At 36.6% G+C, this 15,418-nt stretch overlaps 1 protein-coding gene across 4 annotated transcripts; it reads left to right on the forward strand.

Annotated features, from left to right (window-relative positions):
• The first annotated feature begins 506 nt into the window (after positions 1-506).
• Positions 507-14,929, forward strand: CBLL1 (Cbl proto-oncogene like 1). Of its 4 annotated transcripts, none has more exons than XM_075208815.1 (7): positions 507-608; positions 7,694-7,861; positions 8,261-8,361; positions 10,032-10,115; positions 11,047-11,120; positions 11,556-11,597; positions 13,335-14,929. In XM_075208815.1, exons 1-7 carry the CDS (start codon positions 521-523, stop codon positions 14,365-14,367), a joined length of 1,590 nt encoding a protein of 529 aa, XP_075064916.1. In that variant the 5' UTR covers positions 507-520; the 3' UTR covers positions 14,368-14,929. The 4 variants fall into 4 exon arrangements, with proteins under 4 accessions (XP_075064916.1, XP_075064917.1, XP_075064918.1 ...); XM_075208816.1 differs by having other exon boundaries at positions 8,264-8,361; XM_075208817.1 differs by having other exon boundaries at positions 7,694-7,852.
• Positions 14,930-15,418: the final 489 nt, after the last annotated feature.

The raw sequence follows: 15,418 nt of genomic DNA on the forward strand, positions 1-15,418 counted from the left end.
AAGGCAGTTACGATTATGCTTTATTCCCCACAATTATGTTATTTGTCAATCCTTAAAATGCCTCCCTGTTCACTACAGCGTGTGGTAATCAATCTTTATTACATCAAAAGCGCGATAACTTGGAAGTTTGGGAGTACAGCATTATGTACTTGGTTAAACTGATAATGATGGAGGACAACTTCAAGTACGGAGATTAACATGGCGCAAATATCAAAGATATGTTGTAACATATAGCAACCTGGTACCAGCTTGTTATCACTATGTAGGCAGGGAAGCAAAAGCTAATTGCTGATATGTTACAACATGCGTCCTTCATGCACTCTGTTGTATATGTATAATGTAGACATAACACCGACAACCATTGGAACAGTGGGCGCGCAGCGTTCAGAGCGGGAACCAGATCACGTCGCGCGCACCCTCTACTGTCAACAAAATAGTGCACGAGGCTTCCTCTACGTAATCCGATCGCGCTGAGGGCGTTCTTACTGAGCATGCGCATCACACATACCAGTGATTGCGCATGCTCATTCCGCAGCGACGTCGTCGTTCTTTCCGCTTCCTCAGAGCACTCTGTGACTTCCGCACTGGTCGCACCATGGATCACAGTGGTGAGTATGGTTGTGATTGATATGCGGGTTCATACTGCGCCCCCTCCACACTGCTCCCGGCCCCAGCATCTTGCGGGTCATGACGACTGCCAAGTCCAACTATGTGTTATTTCTATTGCTTACATGTAATCTGACGCTCGGATGAGGCCCTGCTGCGCCTTTAGTTCCCGCTGGTATAGCAGCCACTGTCCGTGAGGGCACACCGACTGCTGCTAAGCATAATGTTCAGCATATGAACCCTAATCTATGTTTACTGACCATTTTATTAAACATAGTACTGAGTAACTTCTTATTGACCTGTGGTGACAGCACACTTCACCAGAACTATAACTAAAGAAGCAAACAGAGGTGTCTACTAATGTACTCTGTTCAAAAAGCATTGGTTTGATATTTGTACATTAGTTTGTGTATCAAATGATGGCATTTTTGTCACTTAATCTGTAATAAATGTTGGTTTCTAGTATTCTTTCTCTTTGATATTTCACTTGATTTCCCCCCCCCCCCCCCGATTGTTACAGTTAGTAATGGGTGCAACCCTGTCCAAAAGTCTTCTGTAATGTATACATGACTTTAAATGTTGACAAGCCAGCCTTTTCTAAAGGATCTCAAAGTGGTTGGCTAGTGGATAAAGTAATTCACTTTGCAAAAGACACAAGATCTTTTGCTTTTTAGCTGTAAAATATGTGAGAGTGAAAAGTAACTATTAGATGTCATGGTTTAATTCAATATTTGTTTTCAGCATATTGATATATAAAACATCTGCATTATTATTATTATTTATTTAGCCCTAGCATATTCTGTAATACTTTTCAATTGGCAACACAAACAGTAATAAAACAACTGGGTGTTACAGACAGACCAAAAGGTAAGACGTCCCTGCTTGCAAGCTTACACTATAGGACATTGGGAGCTAGAATGAGGTTTAGTGTTACATAGTGCATATTAATCCAGATAAGACTGCAAGGTTAAATAGTACCTAGTGGGCTATAAGATCCACAGCACTGTTGGTCAGAAGGTTGAGTATAGAAATAACACATTTAAGTCTTGTGCATAGGGAGGTTAAGACACAGATTGTGGAATTTGATCAGCTTTTCTGAAGTGATGGGTTTTCAGAGAACACTTGAGTTTTTGTGTAGAAAAGAGGGGTCAATTTGGGATGAATTTTGAAACAAGTTAAGAGATGTATGTTGGGCAGCTTTGTTGATTGCATCGTATGTTCGTCGAAGTATTTAGTATTGGATTTGGTAATAAACAGACAGCCAATTTAAAGACTGATAGAGCGGAGGCAAATCAGTCTAGCTAACATAGTTGCTGAGGTTGAAAAAAGACACCAGTCCATCAAGTTCAACCTATTTTTGGATCTCCAGCGATCCCTCACTTATATTTGAAATTGATCCAGAGTAAGCATCCGCCAATCTTTCAATTGTGAAAATCCCCCCCGACTCAATATTGCAGTCCTATTTTTAACCTATATCCACTACTATCCTTCATTTTAATTAACGGTCGTATCCCTGGATACACTTCTCCGCTAAAAATTTGTCTAACCCTTTCTTAAACATATCAATTGAATCTGCCATCACAACCTTCCCTGGCAATGAATTCCATATCTTGACTGCCCTTACTGTAAAGAACCCCTTCCTTTGCTGGTTGTGAAATTTCCTCTCCACTAACCTTAGGGGCTCACCACGTGTCCTGTGTATAGTCCTTGGGGTAAAAAGTTCTCATGAAAGTTCTCTGTATATTGACCCTTAATGTATTTGTACATAGTAGTCATATCTCCCCTTAGACGCCTCTTTTCTAAAGTAAACATGTCTAAACTGGCTAACCTTTCCTCATAACTTAATGACTCCATACTCTTTATCAATTTTGTCGCCCTTCTCTGAACCCTTTCTAGTTCCAAATTATCTTTTTTTATAGAGTGGTGCCCAGAACTGTGCTGCATATATATGCTAGCTAATATATGTAAAATAAATTGTAGGGGTAAGATTCTGCTTTGGGGAAGACCAGTAAGGAAGGTAGTGCAATAGTCAGTGTCGCAGGAAAAGAGTGCATGAATGAAAGTTTCAGCAGTATTTTGTGTGAGATATATGCGTATTCTGGAAATCTTTCTTAGATGTATCTAACAAGAGCAAAGTATAGTTCTGATTCAAATATTGTCATGTCAACAGATATGGAGATGTTGGGTAACTTCTGTTGGCAGGTGGGAATATTATTACCTCTGTTATGAAAAGATTAGGTTGAGGTGGCTAGAGGACATCCATGGCAGAAAGACCGTTAATAACACGGGTAATAGATACATTTGGGTATTGTCCGCATAGATATCATGCTGACATTCAAAAGAACCTATTAGTTCTCCAAGAGAGAAGAGCACAGAACCTAGGACTGAGCCTTGTGGTCCTCCAACTGATAAAGTAGAGAGAAGGTGGATCCAGGAGAATTAGAAGCAAGTGATTGGCTTTAGATTTACAACTGATTAATTGCCAACCTTAGTCAGTGCAATCTCTGGAGTGTTGGGATCGAAAGCCTGATTGAAGGTGGGGTCCGATAGGTTGTGTGAATCAAGCATATGCAATCCTCTCAAGATGCTTGGATGGGCATGGCAGCTGAGGGATAGGATGGTAATTTGAGAGAGAGTTTTGTGTTTTAAGAATAGGACTAATCTTGTTCTATACCTTACCTGCATTACAAACTCTTGATGTGAACACTGTTGTGAGCTGTATTACCATAGCACATGCTGTACCATTTCTTTTTGGAAAAAAAAGTGAATAAAATTTATTTAAAAAAAATAAAAAAAAATAGGCGTAATCACTGCATACTTAAATAATGATGGAATGATACTAATAGGGAGAGAATACAAATTTTATGTTGGGGTGACCTCAGAAGACAAGGATCAACTGATTTGTGAGTGTGTAGGATCCAGAGGACAGTTGAGAGAGTACATACTTTATCTTTATTTGTGGGGTCAAATGAAGAGAAGGTGGCGAAGGCTTCGTTGAATGAATGAACAGGTTGTTTGTCGTGGAAGGGAAACAATTTCATGTTGAATCTTATTATTCTTGTCCTTGAAATAGGAAACAAGATATTGGATGCTGATAGTAGTCAGAGGTTTTGGGGTGGGAGGTTTCAGAAGAGCTTTAAATCTATTTAAAAGTCAAATGATAAAAAATCACGGTGCACACACAAATATTGATCAATATAGCATCCAACACAGATGTACATACTATGCACAGTAAAATATTGTGAAGTTATACAGTGTTGATAAGCACAATATCGATAGTGATATATCCAAATCCAACAGACTAGTCCGCGTCTTCCCCCTCACAGTCCCTGTCTCCACGGGCAGGTAGTTATCTATGAAGTTAAAAAGAAGAGAGGGGCGCTTCTATGGTGCATTTTCTTTTATACATTTTATTCATATAAAAACATTGAGATGCACGTACCAGAAATAGTTAAAATCACAGCATATAAAAACACTGATCAGTTCACTCCTACGATATTTGTAACCGGAGCGGACCTCGCACACAGCCGACTATTTCCAGTCCCTCTACGCGTTTCATCTCACTGACTTCATCAGGAGGGGTGGGTCTAATGAGATCCCACAGTCGTCTTATAGGGCAACATGATCACTCAGTTTGATATATATCCGATGGTCTCATTATTGTAAATCTTTATACACTATCATTTACCAAAAGCAGACTCTCTCATATCAATATAAATTGTCAGCCCATTTACCAAAAGCAGACTCTCTCATATCAATATAAATTGTCAGCCTATTTACCTTTCACATAGTGAGGGAATCACAGGTGTATAATTACCTACAATGGTTAACTCTAAGGTTCCCAGTCTCAAAATATATTAGTATATACATATCAAATCCTTGTTTGGTGTTCCATTGAAAAATAATCAATATGTCCACACAAAAATATCTGTATCATTGCCGATTAGCTACTTAATCTCTTGTGGACTTATTAAATAGTCCAGATATCCTAAGTTTACAGCATATCCATATTAGATCTTTTGTTTCGATCTTAATTTTTTGTACATTTTCTAGTAGCCACATACTGTAACACTGTGATGGCCTCAATAGCCGATCTCCCCCTCTCGTGCCTTTCTCTATATTTTCTATAGCCTTAAATCTCAAACAATTCGGATCAGCATTATGAGAGCTCGCAAAATGTTTGGGAATACTATGATTTTCAGTTTTATGCTGAATATTTCTCGTGCTCAAAAATACGAATCTTAAGCGCTCTTTTGGTTTTTCCTATATAGATTTTACCTCATTTACATTCAATTAAATAAACTACATAAGTAGTGTTACAATTCATGAGCGCATAATATTCCTAATTTTTGTTGTAGTTGCATCAGTGAAAATTGTACGATTATTATGTACATATTTGCAGGCTTTACAATGTCCACAGGGAAAAAATCCTTTAGCAGAGGTAAATCAATTCTCTTTACATTCGGGAACACCCTATAAATGTGAAGGTTAGGTAGCGAGATTTAAGAGTTCTCGGTCTCTTAAACACAATCTGAGATTTCACAGGTAAGTAGGTCAACAACAAAGGATCTGATTTTAAATTCAGCCAATGTTTAATCAAGATACTTTTAACATCATTACCTGCTATATTAAAGGTTGTAATGAATGAACATACTATTGATTTCATATTGCTGGGCTCTTTTTTCTTATATTTTAACAGTTCATTCCTATCTGATGTTCTTACTTGATCTAAACTATTCAGCAACAGTTCTTTAGGATAACCTAGTTCCAAAAACCGTTCGAACAGTTTCTGTTTGTGTCTTAAACATTTCCATACATTCACAGTTTCTACGGATTCTCATGAACTGTGAAGTTGGAATATTGTCTTTCCATTTTTTTTTTTTTTTTATAATCACAACTCTGGTAGTCAATATAACTTACTGTCTACTTTTTTAATATAAGTATATAATTATATAGTGTTACAGTATGTCACTACTAGAAAATGTATTAAAAATTAAGATTGGAACACCAGATCTAATATGGATGGACATGTTGTAAACTTAAGGTATCTGGACTATTTAACGAAGTCCATAAGAGATTAAGTAGTTAATTGGAAATAACAACAAATGTAATGGCACAAGATTATGGAAATGATCTGAAGGGCCAACTGCATGGGATCTGCAATCCCGTAAATTCAAAATAGATATAACAAACAGATTGCAGTCAGACCTCAAATCATCAAAAAACAGTTAATTGGAAATGATAGATATTTTTGTGTGGACATATTGTTTATTTTTCAATGGAACACCAAACAAAGATTTGATATGTATACAATAATATATTTTGAGACTGGGAACCTTAGTTAACCAGTGTAGGTAATTACACACCTGTGATTCCCACGCTATGTGTAAGGGAAATGTGCTGACAATTTATATTGATATGAGAGCATCTGCTTTTGGTAAAGGATAGCTATTTGTGTGTGTGTATGTATATATTATATACAAGTTATCCCGTGCATGATACTCATGCATTCTAGTCAAATCAAGCTACTTAAGGTGTTAAAAAGGTTCTTGTCATGCATTTTGGCCATAGCCCAGGCCTCAACCACCAACCACTCCCCACTGTCACCCCCGGCAACCACCAACCACTCCCAACTGTCACTTCTCCTTCAAGAAATATATATATATATATTTTAAAAATCTTTATAAACACTTTTAACAATTAACAAATTAAAAACATCTTAGTATACCAAATTTCAGCCCTTTCTGAATTTTTTTTTCCACACACACTAAGAATTTAGTAGGTCAGTGTATAACTCTGCCCAGCAGGTGGCGCTGCAGCTCGGTTTTATTTTTTCCCACACACAGACAGACTAACACACGCCACTAGACATTTATATATTAGATAGATATATATATATATATATATATATATATATATATATATATATATAAATGATTGTATAAGTTATAACATTGGGTTTTGTAGTGACTACTATCTGTGTATAAAGATTTACAATAATGAGACCATCGGATATATATCAAACTGAGTGGTCATGTTGCCCTATAAGAAGACTGTGGGATCTCATTAGACCCACCCTTTCTGATGAAGTCAGTGAGATGAAACGCGTAGAGGGACTGGAAATAGTCGGCTGTGTGTGAGGTCCGCTCCGGTTACAAATATCGTAGGAGTGAACTGATCAGTGTTTTTTATATGCTGTGATTTTAGCTATTTCTGGTACGTGCATCTCAATGTTTTTATATGAATAAAATGTATAAAAGATAATGCACCATAGAAGCGCCCCTCTCTTCTTATTAATGTCATCTATTTAAGTCGTTTGGGGTTAGATACCTGAGTAGAGCTGAGATATTGGAAGTACATTTTTGACAGTGTCCAGAGCATATAAATAGGAGTGGTAGATAGCAGTATATGTGAGGAAATCAGAAGTATGAGAGTTACGAACATGACATTCTACTTTGTGACAGCATTATTTAATTGGTGAAGATGTTGTACTGTCATATCGGGAGAGGAGAATGCAGAGATTGGGGAGAGATAAGTGTTGAAGGTGGAAAGCTGTTGAATGAAGTTAAGATTTCTGCAGGAATGAGGGGCTTGATAGAGGTCGATAGCAGAGAGATTGAAGTAATAAAGTAAAGGTTGTAGGTGATAAGGTCATGATCCGATAAAGGGAATAACAGTGTTAAGGAAATCAGAAACTGAGCATAGTCTAGATAATACAAGGTACTGATGCTGTAGTGTTGGTGTCTAAAAGTGTTTTTAATGTAAACAGTCATTTTGTCAGGTACATGAGTATAAATCTATACTATAGGTTATGTGCATTAGTGGAACATGATGATAAAAAAAAAAATTCAATCTGTATGCAAATACTTAAATTTCAGAAAAGGAAAAAAAAATTCACCTTGGTATCTCAAAGTTTATTGCTATGAGGCGTTTTGGCGCATAAGCAATGTTAAAGTACATGTCCCTGAATTAACATACAAATCTTTACCATGCATGATGTTTCAAAAGTAAACATGCAACTTAGTTTGTTTTTTTTGTTGCAAAATTATACTTGATCACTGATGTTAATTATACTGTCATATTTTAGACAATGATTTACAAGGGACAAACAGTATGGGATCCCTGAGTGGACTGGATGTCCGACGACGAATTCCAATTAAGCTAATTTCAAAACACCCAAACAAAAGTAAACTGTCTCCTCGACCCCCAAGAAATATGAACAGAATCCCTGCAAAGCCTCAGCAAGGTGAAGAAGGTATAGTGTATTATACATTAATAGTATTCTGTTTCTAGCATACTCCTGTTATGTTTAAAATCTATTTTTAGATGTGGTTTTCATCTGGACCTCGCTTTTACATTAAGATGTTAGCAGATTTGTTAGTTGTGAGAGAGAGGAATAATTGTATGCTTTGTTTCAAAAACTAAGTGAAGATGTAGTAATGTACATGTAGGCATCTATGTATTCATTTCTAGTGCTTCCATATTAGTTTGAACAATTTGTTAATAGGGAGACTTCTTACATTCTTCCTTGTTCACAATACATTTACACCCCTGAGTGTCAGATTTAATATAATACAACATTTGTGTGGTGTAATTTGTACTGATATAATCCTTAAACACTTTTTCTTTTCTTCCAATTTATCTAACTTTCAAGAAGGTTTTGATTATAATGAAGAAGAAAGGTATGAAAATAAAGGAAATGATATATTTGGCAGTCAACGCAGATTTCCAGCACACATGTTCTGGGATTTTAAGGTACTGTATTAGAATAACATATTGTATGATCAATAATCATTGTTCAGATTGCAGAGTCTTGTCTATTGCATTGAGTACATAATTAAAATCGTGTATGCTGCTTGTGATATTGTGCCGCGTGTTTAGTATATTCTGACATTGCAATATGCAAAAATAATCACTTCTTTTATAATTTCCAGTGCCTGTTTGACAAACGTCCGCGATACTGTTTGGTGCCATTAATGAATAGCATTATCGTTAAACTGGACTAAAATAAGCCAATTCTGTCACTCGGCTTGAGCTCCTAACAGGATTTGTTTCCATTTTAGCTCCACAAGTCAAGCATCTGGATCAAATATGTGTCTGTTACAGCTGTTGGCAAATGACCATGCTCATAGTTAACACTTGTTTGCCCACTGGAATAATGGATGTGTGAATAACTGAAAATTTCTTCTTTTTCTGTTTTTCCCTTAAGGGCAAGGCTTAACATATTCATAGAGAATTCAGTTAGCCGCAATGTTCCTAACAACATCGCTGCTGCGCATTTGTTACAGTTACTGTGGTAAAATCTCCGCTAATTTTTCCTCGCACCTCATAAATCAACTGAGATTTCTGTAAAAATCTTGCGGTTGCGATGTGAGATGCCAATATTGCATCAATATCACTGTGTGTTGCTAGCATTATATACTGACAGCTGTGGAAATCTGTCTGCTCTATGATTCTGTATGCCGGAGAAACATCATCATCATCATTTATTTATATAGCGCCACTAATTCCGCAGCGCTGTACAGAGAACTCACTCCCATCAGTCCCTGCCCCATTGGAGATTACAGTCTAAATTCCCTAATATAGACACACACTCACCCACAGACACAGACAGGGAGAGAGAGAGACTAGGGTCAATTTTAATAGCAGCCAATTAACCTACTAGTATGTTTTTGGGCTGTGGGAGGAAACCGGAGCACCCGGAGGAAACCCACGCAAACACAGGGAGAACATACAAACTCCACACAGATAAGGCCATGGTCGGGAATTGAACTCATGACCCCAGTGCTGCGAGGCAGAAGTGCTAACCACTAGGCCACTGTGCTGCCCTATTTCTTGGATACACCATGTTATCTTGCTGAAATGACGCCATGTCTGGAGAAATGGTAATTGTAGGCACACATTCATTAACAATATCCAGGAAGAGGGAAGAACATCACTCACAGATAGGATGATGTGTGTGGATATATATATCATTGTCTTTGCAAGTAAAATCTGTATTTATAAAGGGAAATAATACACCCCTTCCTTAAAATATAATGATATGAGAAGTCTGCTCTTAAGCTCCATGGCCTTTTAAAAATGCACTTTACCTCCGGTCTTGTGTTCTAACATGGTCTCAGGACTTCATGTATTACGAAGGTCTAGGATAGGGTTTCCCAAACCCAGTCCTTAGGGCTCCCCAACAGTGCAGGTTTTCCATATCTCCTTGCTGGAGCACAGGTGTATTCATTACTGACTGACACATTATAACAGATCCACAGCTGGTCCTAATTATGTCACATGTGATCCGGAAAACCTGCACTGTTGGGGAGCCCTGAGGACTGGGTTTGGGAAACCCTGGTCTAGGTCATACATTATTCCATTTATCTTCTTTGCTATTTGTGGAACTTACTTTATTAATGTAAACATGTATGTTTTCACAGCTTAACCTTATTGGAGAAAAGGATGATACGCCTGTTCACTTCTGTGACAAATGTGGTTTGCCCATCAAAATATATGGGCGTATGGTAAGTAGTCATCTTTAAACTTTATTTTATTTTGTTTCAAGGAATTTCTTGTTATTAGAACCTTTTTTGTTGTACATGTCTTCAGGTATGATTATATGCAGCATTCACAAAAAGTGAAAATTATGGCACTCAGTGTCCAATGGTCATCAAAATAAATATGTGAATTTACCCTGTAATTGTACCTTAAACGTTAGACAAACAATTGAACATCTATATTAAGATCTTTATTTCCCTGCATTTAATTATAAACCAGAACTATATTTGTTGCTCTTTGAAGGTAAAATAAGATTCATAATCTAGAATAAAACACTTTTGCTCAAGTCTTAAATATCATGGCTCAGGATCTCCTTTCCTCCCCTCCAATATGTAAATATGCTTTTAAGAGAATAACGGGTACTGTTGCAGTATACCGATATAAAACATTAGGGCACCTGCTTAATTCTCCCTTTTACTAGTATTAAATTGTAATTTTGACTTTAGACTAGCACTAAATCTGTACACCTCATATTAGAAAGTAAAACTATGTTATGGAAATGCTCCAGGACACCCAATATTTCCTATGTGTGCAGACTTACAAGTGGTAGCATAGAGGAAGGAGTAGTCTACTTAATATCTTTTAATACCAAATCCTGAATTTTGTTGAAGGCGTATCCCAGTTAGTAGCATAAATATCAAGACCCTATCAGTCAGAATCAAGAGGTAACCATTCTAAGTATGCCAAAATATTGGAGGAAAACAGAACACACAGTTCATGCTATATTCCTGACTTTGCCGATTTGTTTTAGAGACACTGGTTTATATTAGTCTAGTTTGAAAACGGCTGCAGTTTCAAGTTGCAATTTATTCTGCCAGTGAAGAAACATTGTGAATTATGCTGCTGACTAAATAATCTGTTATGTATGTTCTGCTTGTATTTATACTTTCCTTCCAGATTCCATGCAAGCATGTTTTCTGTTATGATTGTGCTCTCATACACGAGAAAAAGGCAGATAAACTTTGCCCAGGGTGAGTTTAACTTTGTTTTTCAGCATCAATACATCCATTTGTTTGGGTTTTATATTATTATATACTCCATGCATTGCCCTCCCTTACATTGATGTATGTGTATCTTGAGATTATGAATCATAATGAGGCAACACTATAATTATTTTTGTTTGAATCATACATTCAATATTGATCACTCCCATTATTTTTAATAGTTTAATTATTGGCAAATATCTCCATTTTTATTTCTGTTAATTTAAACTTTGCAGAGCATATTTCTCAAATTCCAAATATAAACCATACATGGGTGATTTTGTGTTTGTTCTAACATGTTTAATGTTGTACCCAACAATTGTTTGTTTTTGCCACCTGTATAGTAGATCCTAAAATGTGCATATCGTTATTTTCTTTCTTTTTATTTTGTTGTGTAATGTCTCTCTTTCCCCTTCCCAAAAGAACACTTGTTGAAGAAAGTACTGACACCTATAAACGTGTGAGGTAGGTTCTGACAGAATAGTGATTTTTCTTACATCACTACACAGGGTTGGTGGTGGAATGGCTTTTTATTGTTATATTTGTAAGAATGGTGTATTTTAAAAGGACTATACTACAAGAAAAGTATGCTCAGAGCAGATGTAATAATGTGGTGGTCTATATACCTCTTAGATATGCTGATATACACTTCGGTGCAAGGAGGATCTTTCCAGTGATCTAAACTGTACACTGCATAGGTATTCACCAAAGATGCTCCTAGTACATAAAGATAAAATATTCAATAAATAAATGTTTGTTGGCATTTGCTCTCTATGTACCTTCAGCTTTGTCACATCTATGCCACATTGGAAGATTTTAATTCTGTTCTGAGTAAACTCGTTTTTTCTTATAGTTCATCTTTGAAAGATGAAAATATATTAAACATATCATTGGCTTTGCATTCTTCATATAATGGGAAACTTTTATCAAGACAGTATTTTGCAGTACATTGCATAACATTTAAAAACAAAACTAAAAACAGAAATATTTTGAAATACTAGTAGCAAATCACATTTACCTTCATTTTGTAAACTACAAAAAAAATTATCGTTTTTAGTACAGTAATTCATACCACTAATTTATGTAAGGTAATGTATTGTTATAATTCCTTCTCTGTGGCATTTTGGATGATCTATATTTGTAAGCTGCAGGTTATTGCTGCTGTCAGTAAACGGACTAAGGGCTAGATTTACTAAGCTGCGGGTTTGAAAAAGTGGGGGTGTTGCCTATAGCAACCAATCAGATTCTAGCTTTCATTTATTTAGTACTTTCTACAAAATTACAGCTAGAATCTGATTGGTTGCTATAGGCAACATCCCCTCTTTTTCAAACCTGCAGCTTAGTAAATCTAGCCCTAAGACTAGATGCTCACCACAGATAGCTATGTTAAATATATGATGAGCGAAGAATCCTAAATATAATTGCAGCCAACCAAGTTTTTCACTTTGCAGTGTTAAATTATATTACACAACCTCTTTTAACATTTTATTCTCCCAGTGTATTCCATCTTGCAATATCTGTGTATAAAACATCTGTGCTATTTAATCACACCAAGAATCCATTCATAATATCTACTTCATATTTTCTGCATTGTGAAGTAATATAAACAGTTGTTTTTGTCTTTTAATACTAAATTGCCCATTTTATTTTTTTTTCCGATCGGGAATAAAATAATTTTAGGTTTCAGAAACAAAGCGCTGCTTTATTTAGAAGTTGAAGTCCTTCAGATATAACTAAATTCTTCTTTGTGCTGTTTTTAGTTGAGGTTAAGAACATCATCTTACACACATTTTTTACACCCCCAATCAAACAAATTTAGATTCTGTTCTTTATTTTGGAATTATTTTTTTTTGTTTTTGTTAAAATAGTTGATCTATCTAAAGAATTAAATGGCATTATTGTTAATTTAAAATCTTATATTCTAAAAAATCTAATACTTCAAGTGGGATCTTTCTGAGATTTCATGCATCATGTGTAATTGTTTTTAAATGGGGCCTGCACCGATTTAATAAGCAATGAGCAGATGCTAGTTGCTGTTTTGGTACATAAATTATATTTTTAATCATAAGATCTATTTCCCCTGTAGCACTGTATGTGAATCAGTGGTTGTTTTGAAGCAACTGACTGTAACAGACCTACTAAATCTGCTGAGACGTGCTTCTATACTTCAAACTATTAAATAAGATATGTTTTCTTTTCCAGTTGTAACGATCCTGTCCAGAGGATTGAGCAGTGCGCACGTGGCTCTCTCTTCATGTGCAGCATTGTTCAAGGATGCAAGAGAACATATTTGTCGCAGAGAGATTTGCAAGCACATATCAACCATCGGCACATGAGAGTTGCAAAGCCAACCAGTCGTCCACAGCCTGAACCAATCCATCCTCCTATGGCCCCACCTCCTGCAGAAATGGCTGACCGTTTTATAATGCCTCCAGATAAGCACCATTTGAGTCACATGCCTCCAAAGCAGCACATACTGATGCCCCCACCCCCAATTCAGCATGTGCCTCATGAGCATTTTAATCAGCAGCATGAAGATATGCGGGCGTCCCCTGCAGAAATTTCCATGGCGCCACCACCACCCCGCCCTGTTAGTCAAGATGCTTTCCGAATGAATACTAGAAAACACAGCAACTTAATAACCGTACCTATTCAAGATGATTCCAATTCTGGGGCTAGAGAAACTCCTCAGGCTCCTGGCCCATCTCTTCATCATCCTGAGTATCCTGGTCAACCAGTTGTAACTCACCCTCACCATATTATGCCTCCACAGCAACATTATGCACCACCCCCTCCTCCACCACCCCCAATAAGTCATCCAATGCAGCACCCACCTCAAGCAGGTGGTACACCTCACATGGTGTACAGTCAAGGACCCCCACCACCAATGACAACTGCTCCACCACCAATTACACCTCCCCCTGGACATATAATTGCTCAAATGCCACCATATATGAATCATCCTCCTCCTGGACCACCTCCACCACAACATGGTGGTCCACCTGTTAATGCCCCTCCTCCACATCATTACAATCCTAACTCTTTACCACAGTTTAATGAAGAGCAAGGAACTCTCAGTCCACCTTTCACACAGCCTGGGGGAATGAGTCCGAGCATATGGCCTGCACCAAGAGGGCCACCACCACCTCCACGAATGCAGGGTCCTCCCTCTCAAGCCCCTATTCCTGGACCACACCACCCTGATCAAGCTCGATATAGGCCATACTATCAATGATTTATGTGTATTGACTGTTGGATATATTTTTATGCTTTGTTTGCAAACTTACATTAATATGTATAGAAAGACTTTGTAACTCTATTTTGGGTTTCTGTGCATACATATTGTTTTACTCATTCATCAATATTCTTTAGCCAAAACCATGCTTTAATTATGACATTATGTATTCAAAATGCAAAGCTATTTTTATGTGTTTCAAAACACAACACTAACAATTTAATGTCCTTTACTACTTTGCTTTGCTGAATCTTGCTTTGTGTTACAACACATCTTTAGGTATCAGTTTTGATGCTCTTATGAAACTGTTCACAATGAATGTATACTTAGATGTACAGTTGTCTCTTCCTCTTTATGATAGTGTGAGTAATATGCAGTGAAAACTGATATACTGTAGTCTGGTATTTTTACCAGTGGTTAAATAAATATACTGTTACCTAGAATTATTTTCCTTTCTGGTATATATTGTGAAAAGACTTGTTTGCATTTAATTGTTCTGACCACACACCTGTGCATGGGAAAGCTATATTTTTATGTAAATAAATTAACTAGTTTTTCTTTAGTTATTTTTTTAATATATCGGGTCTCTGGTGTTGAGAATAATTATCCTTCTGAAACCCAATAAACCAAATTGTGTGCTTTGTGTTTAAATGAAAGAACTGTTTTAAAATAAGAAACCCTACAGTTTATGGTTTCGTGTCTTCATTAATGCCTTTTGGTTTCTCCATAGTGTTCTACCAGTTTGACTTAACATGTAGTACCTTGTCTTCTAGTGCGGTTTATAACAATTGCATCTCTGAATTTTGTTTTCTGCTTGCGGCTTTGGATAAGCAAGCTGCAATAGTCTTAACCTATTAAATGTGCTTTTCTAGAACCATAACAACAAATATTTTACTGCATCTACATAAATCTAAAAGTATTCATTACTCTTCTATAGGGTTTTGCTTTTTTATTTTAAATCATAAGTAAATGTATGCATTTACCATGACCTCTTCCAAAGCAGACATGTCCTCCCCACGTCACTCTAAAATGTATGTGTTTTTGTGTATAC

This window comes from Mixophyes fleayi, chromosome 4 (assembly GCF_038048845.1).
Source record: "Mixophyes fleayi isolate aMixFle1 chromosome 4, aMixFle1.hap1, whole genome shotgun sequence".
NCBI lineage: Eukaryota > Metazoa > Chordata > Amphibia > Anura > Limnodynastidae > Mixophyes > Mixophyes fleayi.

Bases quoted from the DNA above. Each gene is read 5' to 3' on its own strand.
- CBLL1 (XM_075208815.1), top strand. From the start codon at position 521: ATGCTCATTCCGCAGCGACGTCGTCGTTCTTTCCGCTTCCTCAGAGCA. The intron at 609-7,693 runs GTGAGTATGGTT...GTCATATTTTAG, and splicing joins TCGCACCATGGATCACAGTG to ACAATGATTTACAAGGGACA. The intron at 8,362-10,031 runs GTACTGTATTAG...ATGTTTTCACAG, and splicing joins ACATGTTCTGGGATTTTAAG to CTTAACCTTATTGGAGAAAA.